The sequence below is a fragment of the Festucalex cinctus genome, chromosome 11 (assembly GCF_051991245.1).
Source record: "Festucalex cinctus isolate MCC-2025b chromosome 11, RoL_Fcin_1.0, whole genome shotgun sequence".
NCBI lineage: Eukaryota > Metazoa > Chordata > Actinopteri > Syngnathiformes > Syngnathidae > Festucalex > Festucalex cinctus.
Window position 1 is genome coordinate 17432281 of NC_135421.1, and position 13159 is coordinate 17445439.

At 38.0% G+C, this 13159-nt stretch overlaps 1 protein-coding gene across 1 annotated transcript in view; it reads right to left on the reverse strand.

The window, feature by feature from the left end:
- Positions 1-13159, reverse strand: part of lrrfip1a (leucine rich repeat (in FLII) interacting protein 1a) — a 34812-nt gene that overhangs the window by 16327 nt on the left and 5326 nt on the right. The window contains exons 2-9 of the mRNA XM_077537624.1: positions 10192-10278; positions 5002-5019; positions 4840-4911; positions 3641-3682; positions 3289-3339; positions 1405-1434; positions 548-610; positions 434-475 (exon numbers count right to left, since the gene is read on the reverse strand). Coding sequence (XP_077393750.1) covers positions 434-475; positions 548-610; positions 1405-1434; positions 3289-3339; positions 3641-3682; positions 4840-4911; positions 5002-5019; positions 10192-10278 — 405 coding nt within the window. The remainder of the gene's footprint in view (positions 1-433; positions 476-547; positions 611-1404; positions 1435-3288; positions 3340-3640; positions 3683-4839; positions 4912-5001; positions 5020-10191; positions 10279-13159) is intronic.

Sequence of the window (13159 nt, forward strand, 5' to 3'; positions counted from 1 at the left end):
GACAATCGAAATACAAAAAGGGGCATCCACAATTACAAATGTGTCTTCACATGTCTGCGACAAGCTTTTGCCAAAATATGCCAAGGACAATCCGTTATTAGCGTCAGTTGGGCTAACTTATTTGGAGGACGGATTGTGCCGTAACAACACGAGTGTCCTTGATGACGTGTCACCTGTCAGTCACAAGGCAAATCTTATCAAACCCAGCCTGCAAGCGTATGTGTAATCCAGCAAACAAACAAAAAAGTAGAAGGTCAACACTAGCTCATTGGCAAAGGAATCAATTCATGCACACACACACAACTCAACTTCACTAAAAGCAATGAACAGTTTTGTTAAAGCCTGCAAATTCCGTTAGTGTTAGTTTTTTACCAAACCACTACAGCGTTATTTGACTAACTTGTGTGCATACTTTCAACAAGCGGCTACTAACCCGGCTGGACAGAACACTGTACTCATCATCGTGGCCGTTCCTCTACAAAGCAAAAGTGATTTGTCATTTTCCGCAAAGATTAATTCAAGACGCAATTGTTTGACTATTACATACATCTTTCTCTTTGTGCTTATGTTTCTTCTTTTTCTTGGACTTATGCGAAAGCAAGGACGAGCCCTTAAGGGTGATAGAAAGAATGAGATCAGGATGAGGATACTAACAAATAGGTGATTTTCACAACACATACCAGAAATCTACACACCAACATACACAAACTACATGCAAAATGGATTCACTATCACTCCTGTTATGTTGTGCATCAAACTGACCTTTATTACTTCAGTATTCACTCATTCACTCCCAGCCGTTTTCACTGCAGCCCTCTGCTGTTTTACTTAATTTTGGCTGATTTTGCAAGATCCACGTAATATTATGTTTTATTGCTATAAAAAAAAAAAAAAAGCTTCCACAAATTGATTTAAGCCATCTCTTCATGTCAGAAGCTGCATTAAAGCCTTCAGTATGCTCTTGCACAAAAAAAACAAAAAACAAAAAACGTGTAAATCTGTTTTTGGGAGTGAAGGACAAAGTATTTAAAATGTGTTTACACGTTTTTGGGTTTGAATGAGTTAATGTTTTTTGTGATATTTTTGATTGGTGGTATCAGTGATATATATATATATATATATATATATATATATATATATATATATATATATATATATATATATATATATACATATATCTTTTAAATGTAAAATGATTGCCTTGGGTCTATAAAGGTTGGGAAACATTGCCAATCACCGGGTTAAAAAATCAAGCAACAGCAAAAAAGCACAAGATGACCAAATGTGAGTTATTCACAATCAGAAATCATGCAGAGGTGGAAAAGGAATTAAAAAAAAATACAGCACAACGCACACAGAAACAGAATTACTCTGGAATTTTTCATTCCACAGCACCAGTCTTACCCCGGCACCGTAAACTGCATCAAGATCCGACTGTGCAAGAGATACAAAACATCAACGACTCTGCCACACTCGCTTTTAAAAAGAAACATTTTTTTTTCTCCTTCTATTTAAAAGTAGTTCCCACGTGTCCTTTAATTAACATGTATTTGATAAGGACTAGGGCTGCATGATATTAGAAAAATGTGCGATATGCGATAGAGTTGTTGAATATCGCAATATCGATATTATTGCGATATTTAACGTACCTAAAGAAACATTTTTATTATCAAATGAAAGAATAAAATAAAGCAAGTTCAACGCGTTCTTCGTTAATTAATTTTAATTAGGGATAGACCGATAATCGGCCGGGGCATTTTGACAAATATCGGCATCGGCCATTTTTTGAATCTGAAGGCCGATAAAGCTCACTGAGCAGGGGATACTTGCGAACGTAGCGAATTTGAGGTTTTCATCAGGATTTGTAAGATGTTCGCAGTCAGTTTTTATTTGTCGTAAACACATTTGGAACATATTCACACAATTTTTCACCGCGAAAATCTTTTTGAAACGTTTTTACGAACCCTAACAAAAACCCCAAATGAGCTACATTCACATGAATTTGTTACTCAGTGAGAAATTATATATAGTTTGAAAGAATTCCCCCCCCTCCCCATTTTATTGCAAATGAATATCGGCTTGAAATATCGGTTATCGGCCGACTTGACTACAAATAATCTGTATCGGTATCGGCCTTGAAAAAACCATATCGGTCTATCACTAATTTTAATTACCCTAGATGATGTTCAACTATTGGATGGTGATGCACGTTTAAGTTTCTATCTGATTGGTCAAATTCAGGTAGAAGCAAAATATTCCATATGAAAATTATTGCACGTCTTTGCGATATGCATATTGCATGAGCCGATATCGCGATACATTTTTTTGATATATTGCCCAGCACTAATAAGGACATCCTTTCATCAGAATACACCAAAAATCATGAATTAATCAACACACTTCACCCTTTTTAGATCCGTTAAAATCATACAGGTTTTAAGAGGGTGGGTCCCATCTCATGCAAACGAGCTGCTGTTTACCCCGCCCTCTTCGACTGTGCTATGCGACAACCATTACTTTAGTTAGCTAACCTCCAACTCGGGTTGAAAAACATTTTCGTTTACAAAATTAAATAAATAAATAAAAAAATGCTCTAAAAAATTACAAAGTGAAACTACTTTTTACGTCCACTAAACTAAATAAAAACTGACTATGATTTAATAAAAACTGACTATAATTATAGCGAAAATGTCTTGTTTTCATCTTTGTCAATTAATTTATTATATGAGCCTTTGGGGGTTCATTTTAAAAGTTTTTGTTCAATTTTTACTGTGATGGTTTAGTAATTTTTCACACAATAAATATACTAAAAACTAATACTAGAACTAATAAAAAAATAATAATGAACCTGCTCTGAAAAATAATTAAAAACTACATTTAAAGAACAAAAATAAACTAAACAATATATAGTTATAATTATAACTATAAAGAAAATCTCAACACATAACTCTGGTGGCAACGTGAGAAAAGTTTTGGTTATCACGACGACTAGAGGCAAACTTGTTGATCCCACTGTCTCAAAAACAACAAGTGAACATGAGCCCCCGTAAAGACATTATTAAAAAAAACAAACATTGCTTTTCACATTTGCATGTCACAATCCGTCAAAACTCTTTAAGAGATATTTCATAGAAGCATTTCAAAAGTCCATTTTCCCCATAATGCCGTACGTCCTCTCTCAGGACTGAGGTTTTTTTTTCATATCTCCCAATGCAAAATCTCAACTGTACACACTGAAACAGGCAAATCAGTCGAGCTGGATTTCAGAATTTACGTTTTAATACTGACCCTGACGCTGCCTCGGCTGCCCACGGACATCCGTTCGTCCTCATCTGAAAGCTGTGTGAGAAACAAGACAGATTTCAAATGACGATTAGGGTTTTCGTTTAATATTAATTATGCCCAATGCAGACTGCCAACATGAGACAGGAGGTTGAAATATTGCTGCTACTTTGTGGAAACAAGATGTGAACACAAGACTTAAGGTATTCACATTTTTCAAAAGAAATCTGATTTGAATGCACATTTTGCAAATACCCCGACATTTTTAGTAGCTTTAGCGTAGATTTTTACAGGATAACAAAGGGCTGAAAATATTTGTTAACGGATGAGATGACAACAAGAGGGAAGGACTACAAACCGTATGCGTCTGTGAGGGTCGTGAGTATCGCTCACTGTCCTCCTGCATGGTGGGAGGAAGGCAGGTGAAGAGGTGACAGAGAAAAGGAGGTGAAAAGTGGAGGAGGAGACGTCACAAAGATGAAGGGCATGGAGGTAGATTTGAAATAGTTGACATTAAAGCACCTATGATGCTCTTTCGAATACGTTTGATCACCACTCTTAATATAACATCTCCTTGCTTTAATCATGGTTAGTAACACCTCACGTCGAACAATTAAAGTTTTTGGTGGTATTTCAACTGAGTCATTACGTAATAAATTAAAGACCCTGTAAAGTGAATTCATGAAATTGTTTCTAAGTACGTCACATTTGAAAAGAATTGCTGAAAATGTGCAAAGACTTTACTAGTACGTAGTACTGAATTGTGGAGATTCACTTTTCCAAACAAATGGGGATGAGCATTCGGGCTTTCGTGGCTTCTTTAGAGTGTCTCGTCGTTGCAGCGTAGAAAAACCCTAAGACGACCTGGTAGGGTACTTTTCCAGCCACAGGAGTCTTTAAGCAAATATTTTTATGTGGTCAAACGTGAAGTTAGGTGTAAACATATAGGAAATACAGGATGCTAGACAAGTAGCGTCCATTTTTCCAGGTCATAGGACTGCTGTATGATTGACAGTTCTGCAGGCACGCCCACAAGAGACCGGTATGATTTTCCCCTATTCTGATTCCATATATTTAGGCAATTTGATTAATTATCCAAATTTGTAAGGGTTGTTAGCAACACTTCTGTGGTGTGACAAATTTACACCGCACATTTATGTGCACATTTCCACTTTACAAGGACTGTAAAAGCACTGTATATTGCTGATGCCAAAAACTCAACATTGTTTAGTCATGGTTAGTAATCGTTTACATCAACAGCCAACATACTGTCATTAAACTTTCCTAGTAACAGTTAAACTCAGAAATTAAAACACAGCAAATCTCATGCAGTCCACACCGAGAGGGCAGATGGTCATGCTGACTGCAAGCCAAATAGTCAACCCTGCTCTCCTAAGACGATTTCTACAGAGGATCAAGCTTTGCTTCACTCCGATGTGGTCTTGTGTTTAAAAAATGATAATAAAATCCACACTGTAAATGCCACACACCGAAATTACAACTCAAAACGTGTCTGGATTAAACGTGCATTGAAGTTAGGCAGCGCAAAAACGATACCATCCATTGTTCAATATCTCCCCATTTGCTGTCTGATCTGTCATCCGATTTGGGATTCAAGCCGTAATATTTCTAAAAAACAAAACAAAACAAGTCATGAAACGGTGAACCCATCGTCGATGTTGACTTGCGTGACGCACACGCTTTGAGTAATATGCATACCTTCTGCACCTGAAAGATCTGCACAACACCAGCAATCGGGAAGAGAGGAGAGAGAGATCGTAAAGATGTCATAAAGTACAGAAACAGAAACATGCTGGTCAGAAAGTCAGAAAATGGCGAGTGAATCAGCAGCAGAAAATACCAGATGAAGAATGATGGTTCAAGATTCAGTAAAGAGGCAGTTGGGAACATGAAATAACGCATACCGGAGAAGAACATCCAGATGGAGATGGAGAGATAATCTTGGCTCACTGCATTAGCATACGGGAGTAATTCTGGTTACGTCGCCAACACAGGAAAGCAACTTCCTTGCAACCAAGGGCCCAACTGAGTGCTCTGAATGCCAGAACCGGATCACTTCTGGTCAATAACTGACTGACCTCATTACTTTTTTTACTGACTGGCTCTCATGTTTGACTTCAATGCAAGTGAACATTTCTTGCAATTGCTACATCCAACTCCACCACGTTGCACTACGCTACCTGCTAATCTAGGTCTGCTCACAAGGGACAACATTGCATCAGGATCATTCAGTTATTAGCGCCTTTTAAATGGCCTGCTGTTAAAGTTGATTGAATATAATAACATGACCATGATGTGAAGGCAAGTGTGAAAAACTGTCTATTATGCCCTGAAATTGACTGAATGGTTTCTAGTGGTGGTGGGGGTTGGGGGGATTTGATGTTTTTCTTTGATTTGGTTTCTTACGTTTACTACTGTCTCCACTCTCCTCAAATACAATCACTCTTTTGTCATAAGATTTCTCTTTTTTTTTTCTCGATAGTTTATTCATAAACTTTGTTTGCAAGTCCTGCGATTGGCTGTCAACCAGCCCAGGGTTGACCCCGCCTACTGCCAAAAGCCAGCTGAGATAGGCTTCAGCACCCCCCGCGACCCTTGTGAGGAATAAGCGGTCGAGAAGATGGATGGATGGATGGATGGATGGATGGATGTTTACAAGTCATATGCAATAACTAACATATAAGCCGTCTTTGCTGGGATGATTTATATGTCCAAAAATCTGAAATAGTGTGCTTAAGACGCCCATGATATCTGATAGCACAAGCAAATAAAAAAAATAAAATAAAATCCAGCAATCATCAATTCACATTTGCTTCCTCGCAGTTGGAGGACAATAAAAGTTGCTGGCACTAATCCACAATTAAGGTGGTTTGCCAAACATCAATAAACCTCACAAAAGAATAACAAGTTTGGACAATACATTGGATACAGTCATGTTTTGTACTCACATTTCCCGTTAAATGGAGAGTACTCTGTCTTTATATTAAGTAAAAAAATAAATAAATCATGAATTTTAAAAACAAGTGTTTTTTGGGGGGCTGAAATAGATTACCTGTTTCATTTCAACAGGCAAAGACGACAGACATAAAGCTTATGCAACACGAGCACATTCACAGAACAAATTGAACTTACTGAACCTTTTTCTGCCTCGCTCTATTTCCAAAACAAGCGCAGAGACTGATACCAATTTGTTCCTCCTTTCGAGGTAGCGTCACAGCCGAAATAGAGATGGGATGATGAAAGCCAATAGCAAATCACTGTGACACAACCTATACTTTGACACGCATCAGAATACTTTGAACCAGGCAGCCACATTAGGCAGCCGTTGCTAAATTCGGTGTAAAAACTTCTATGGCTCTGCTGCGGCTACTTCGTATTTTGTTACAGATGGCTCGTCGCCAGAACCCCTGAAGAGAGAGGAAGCTTACTGCAGCAGGGCCAAAGTTGATCGCCTATGCTAAGCTAAACTAAGCTAAGCCACTTTTTCTTTTCCAAGCTGCGGATCGGGAATTGAACTCAAGTCCTGATGATCCGTTTTCAAAATTAACACGTGAATGTTTTCCCCATGATTTTATTGTCGTTTCATTCGGAGCTCTAAAATTCCTCCAGCGTGCTAGCTGCTACATTTTTCCGACCCAGCAATTCCGTACTTAAATCCAGATTTACTAGTGCCGTCGTCTCTGTTGTACTGTATGCTTGCCCAATAAATGGATTGACTGCTTTGTAATTCTGGCTTTCGGAGCAGATTTGCCGCTTACTGCCTTCCCGACCTCATTAACACTCTCCTCGATAGCAGTAATGCCCTTGTGAATCCAATGTTCTGGCTCAGGTCAAGTCCACACCCGATGAGCTACTGTTATCAGAGTTGCCAGTTCAAGAGTGTATTTGTCCTGGATCAGACATTCTGGCAGTGAAGGTCAGTGTCTCACATTTTGACGCTGTCGCGCCACTGATACACAAATACGAGGACAGAAAGGCGGCTGCTTAGAAGGCCAATCGAGTCTTTCAGTAGTATTGTTTGAATGGGGGTGGGAATCTTTGACTGTCTCACGATTCGGATTTTTGGGTCTGCGATTCGATTCACAAGCGATTTTCGATTCAAAATGATTCAATTGATAATGATTTCTGCTTCATTTTATAGATGAGTAAATAATTGTCATGATCTACTCCAGTCTGACTCGCTAATGCTAATTAGCGCGTTACTTGCGGCACTTTTATCCCTCAAAAGAATAGCTATTCATACAAAAACGCTTCAGGAATGTATACAGAGAATCATCTTAACATCACTCACCGACATATACTCTTCCTATGCTGCAAGAAAAAAAATAATCTACTTTTATTGGCATAACTTGATCGTGACTTTTTCCTTCTACTCTCTAATGTGGCTACAACTTACCAGTAACTGTGTATCAGAACGCACGGAACCACACTGCCCTAAGTGGTCAAATCAGGTACAACATGAACAATGTTCCCAGTACACAAACAAGGGCAAGACAGTATGAAATAATTTAAATAAAATGGATTTTAGGACATTTAAAATCAATTCTGAATTGTACTAAATGAGAATCGTGATTCTTATGAGAATCGATTTTTTTTTTAGCACACGCCTAGTTTTTACCGTATGTCAATACTATTTAAGGTAGTGAAATACAAGTAGTTACAGGCAGGGTTTTATCCCAGCACCTTCTATTTTGTTGCTTTTGTCTTTTATTTCGATTTCTCAAATTTGGGAACTGGGGGCGGGGTCACCGAGCCCAAAAGAAACTCAGACAAAACTATTGCTTATCTGTGTCTGGACACCAATTAGCTCGAGTGGCCACATAAGCCCATTCATGGAACGAGTTGCACAATCAGCTTATCATGTTTGTATGTACGCTATTGAACTCACCGCGCCGGCCTTTTTGACAGGGGGGCTCCGAGGGCGCCTGGTGAAGGCCGCCCTCAGTCTCCTCCCCGCCAGGAGACGCCCGGTCGTTTTTGTAGACATCAGGGTAACGCTGGGACAGACCGCATTCTTCAACAGTCAGTCGGATCGGATAGATGGCGTCAGTACGCAATTTACATCCAAACGGGATTCAGGAAATGAATCTAAATCCAATTGAAAATCAATAATCCATGCGCCATTGTGTCCAGGTCATCTTTCCGTAATGCATCCATCACCAAACACATGACGGGGGTCGACGTGCGACAGCCACCATTGCTCGAGTCAACAACATGAGCCGAGTGCAGCACTGCAGAAGGACCACAACCTGCTAAGCTACTTTAGAACTGAGTTAAAAGGATTTAACCGACACACACACACTCGCACAAAACAATGGTCAGTAATCCCCTGCATATGACTTCAGTACCTGGGTTTTGACTGAATATATTAAATACTATATAGTATGTACAATGCTCAGTAGCAGACTACTGTACATATTTAGAACATTCACATTATTTGCTCTAACAAAAAGGGAGTGGTCAAATTTATGACACCGTAATACATAATCTATGTTAATGGTGGTAACTCCTTATGGTTAAGTCGTAAGCTAGCGGGCGGGGGGTATGCAGAGGTCTGTTTGCATGTATGAGATTAAGTGACACTAATAATAGGGAGCTATAAAAAAAGTCCCCCGTTGGTACACATCATACGTGCTAAAACCAGTGAAGAAACCCCTAATAAACAAATTGTTAAGAACGTGACCACGCTGAAATTAAAATTCTGAGCGTGTGTTGACAAGAGGCATGTCCCTGATGTTTGCTTCTAAATGTTACCGTTACTTTTAAAACACAAACAGTATTGAAAACTCTGATATGATTAATACCCGTCACAGAAATCACTCCCCTGGCATGAGCACAATGAATACATATTTAAAAATAAATAAATTAAAAAACAAACTATATATGCATAGATAGGTCTGGTGCCACTGAACATTTTGAGTGGTTGAAATTGAAAAAAATATTCATAAATGACTTAGTTACGACACTTCAAAGGAAAAGTCATATTTTGGACAAAATCACAAGAATTTCAAGAGTTCAATTCAGAAAACTGCCATTGTGTAAAAACTGGGCATGCAAAAAAATAAAAAATAAATAAAAAATAAATCTGTTTTCATGACTTACAATCTTATTCAAGCCTCTATGTCATATGAAATATTCAAATTAGACTTTTATTTTCTATATATGTACAGCATAGTTAGTCTTGCTATTAGAATAAAACTGTTATTATTGTCCATAGGGGCATTAAAAATAAATAAATAAATAAATATAGATAGGTCTGGTGCCACTGAACATTTTGAGTGGTTGAAATTGAAAAAACATTCATAAATGACTTAGTTATCACACTTCAAAGGAAAAGCCATATTTAGGACAAAATCACAAGAATTTAAACAAAATATAAAATTTGTGCCCAGGGGTTAAGTCAACCGCAAAACACTAACCGTTATTTCAACGTGTTTTTTTGTTTTGTTTGTTTTTGTTTTTTATATAGTTGTAATATGTTTATGTTTTTATGTTCAAAACCAATAAACCAAACCAGTTAGCTATAATGAAACAAATGTATGCTTTTTTTTTTCTTTTTTCTTTTTTGTTTTTAATAAACTAAGATGAAAGAGTGATAGGGTATCACATTAGGCAAGTGGTTATCGCATCTGCCTTGCAGTCAAGAGGTTCTGGGTTCGAATCTTGGTTCAGGCCCTTTGTGTGTGAAGTTGGCATAACCTACCCCTCCGTGCTTGTGTAGTTTTTGTTTTTTTGTTTGCCAAGAATTCGAATAATCCCAATTGAAACAGTCGCACCACCTTTGGCTGATGACTAAGATTTGATGGCAAATGCTACATTTCAATTCATAGAGCTGTTTCTATGATGAAGCCCAATTTACGAGCTAACTGTATTTTTTGTTTTGTTTACCTCTTTTTGTTGCCTCTCAAGTTCCCGCATGCGGATCTCTCGGGCTTCTGCCCTCGCTGCCCTCTTGGCTGCCAGTCGGGCTTCAGCCTATAAGGGGAACAGAGGAAAAAAAACAAAGAAAACGGGAAATCGTTATAAAAGGAAGATGTGATTTATACATAATAAGCCAAATATGAGTAACCAGTGAGCAGTCATCATTGAGCTTTATACAGAAGAACCCCGCTATACTATTACTTAAGTATTTCCATTGTTGTGTTTATAAATACTAAACATCAGAGAGCTGTAGGATGTATTTATAGTACTGTTTAGAGAACATTTCTCCACTCGGATCGAACGAAGAGCCTTTTTCCTTAAAAGGACCTCTGAAAGCGCCACTTGTGTGTGCGGCTCAAAAATGTGTAAGCATTTCCTTCCTCTAACATTGTGGTTGACGTGCCTACATCTTGTTTGCCTCTAGGCGGGGACACAAAAGCCCCTCCTCCTTTTATTGCACTAATGCATTTCCTTCATGTCAGTCAGCATGACCAAGCAACGGGAAACACACAAGCACAATACAAGTGTTTCTCTTAAAACTGTACACCATTTTTGTTGCAGTTGAGATATTTAACTCATTCACTCCCAGCCATTTTCACAGAAGCAATCCCGACTGTTTTACTGGATTTTGACTGATTTTGCAAGGCCCACAGAATATTGTGATCTAATGCTATAAAAATACGGAACCTACCAAAAGAAAGATTAGAGTCTCTTCTTTCATCAGGAAAAATAAAGTACATTTCTATCCGTTTACGTTTTTCAGCAATTAGCATTAGAATATAGCTAAGTTTCATCATTATTCACAAATCTGCTTAGAATTGTGGGGAAACAGCTTGTTTTCATCATGGCCCTGGTTGATCTCTTATACTCTGATGCCACCTTCTGGCCATTTGTGTAATTAGTAAAAAAAAAAAATCACCCGTTCTGTGCAGTTGAGAGGCTGCATCAAAGCCTTCTGTATGCTCTAGCACCAAAAAATAAATAATAATTATAATAAATTAAAAAAATAAAATAAAACAAAAAAACAACTATAAATACGTCTTTGGGACACTTAATACATTTAAACTAGGACATATTTATATGTTTTTGGGAGCAAATGAGATAAAGTGGGTGCCTTTAATTGGTTGTATCCAAACAGTTGGGCCTCCATCAAGTGGGAAATGACACAAACACTATCAAGTCAAAGCTAAGCAGAACTGCGCTGGTGTTGGATGCAGAGATTATCAGTATCGGTGTGAACGTGTGTGGAATAAACAAACATCTGAGAACCAACACGTACGCACATGATATACTGGAATATTCCACGATAGCAGTCGCTAGCTTAGCCTGCATAAAGTATTGTAAAGTACTGCAAAGTATTGCTGCTCCTGTATCTGACTCGGGAAATATGAGGGTGTGCACTGTGCAGTGCCACATGTACCACAATAAAATACAATATGTGTCATGGCGAGCAGTAAATGGTGATGAAAGTGGCATTCTTTTGAATGTCAACTCACTTTTGTAAGTTGACTATGCCCGGATGTAGCCTCCCACCCACTGTTTTCCCAAAACGAACATGCTTTCTTTCTTATTAAACAAAATATCAAACGTGTTTGTGACTCGTTTGAATCCAACAAAGAACTCCTTCACCTCATATGACTCTGTTCTTATTTGTCTGGTTTGTCGCATAGCTTCAGCTTGCTTTATAGCACAACTAAAAAACAAAAATATGTATCTTACATTCCTCAAGAGCACAACATAGAATAACTGGTGAAAGAGTGACTCTTCTTGGGATTTATGAGTGCAGCCAACCCGAGAGGGATTAACCTAACGAGGCCGAAAGACATGGCACTACATTTTTTTAAAATTTTTTTTATGCCTCCATTACAGCTATTTATATTGCCCTATATGGACTAAAATGGATGTAATTCAGCACATTTGCAATACGTTTACTCCTCCAGGGGGGAAATGAAGACAAAGATACCATTTCTGGACCATGTTGAGAGCTCAAGTACACTTATTAACGTGACAAATAAAACTGTGTCCTCTACAGAAAAACAACATCCTGAATCCACAGTATTCCCCGAGCCACTACTCCTTGATTTAATACAATAAATTGAATCTTTATTCAGTCATTTAAAGTCCGATAACTATTGTTTTCTGTCAAGGAAGTTTCATTTCAGAAATGGATGTGGAAGCTCGCTAGTTCAACAAGACCTCAATTGGCAAACATGGGAACAGCTGTGGAACTGTCACCCCCGCAATCAGCAAACGTGCAGGCTACATCAGGTCAGGAGGACTAAAATAAACAACGTGAAAGCAGCTGCCTCGTCACAACCAAGAAATACAAATGCAAACAGAAAGACTATAGGCATAAATTCTTCACATTACCCTGAAGTGTGACTTGATTGCTAACGTGCAGTCCAGCCGCATGTTGCTTCAGTCAAAAAATTAGCACATCTCAGCCTGATGCTATTGTTAACAGTTGTTTTCCAAAGACACTTTCCCAAAAAGAAGAAAAACTATTGAGGTTGCACATTCCTAAAAAAGAAAAAACTATATGTTGCACTTTTCTGAAAAAGAAGACAAAATATTGATGTTGTCCTTTCCTAACAGGAGACAAACTATGAAAATGCACCGTCCATTCTAAAAAGACAAATTAATGATGATGCAGCTTCCTTTCAGATTTCACATTTCAGATTTTAGATATTAAATATTTATCTTGATTCCATTGTATGCTCTTTTTTAGTTGTTTATCTGAGAATCTGTCACTTAATCAGAGAATTTAAAGGGATACTTGACTCATTGAACAATTTTCAGCAGTGAAAAGTGAATATTTTGTCCAGAATGAATGTGATAACTTCATTATTTTTCATGTACAATTAATACCTTTAAAAAGTAATTTTTCTGCTTGCTGTCGACTGATGATGACATCACCCGTGCTGAGGAAGTAGGT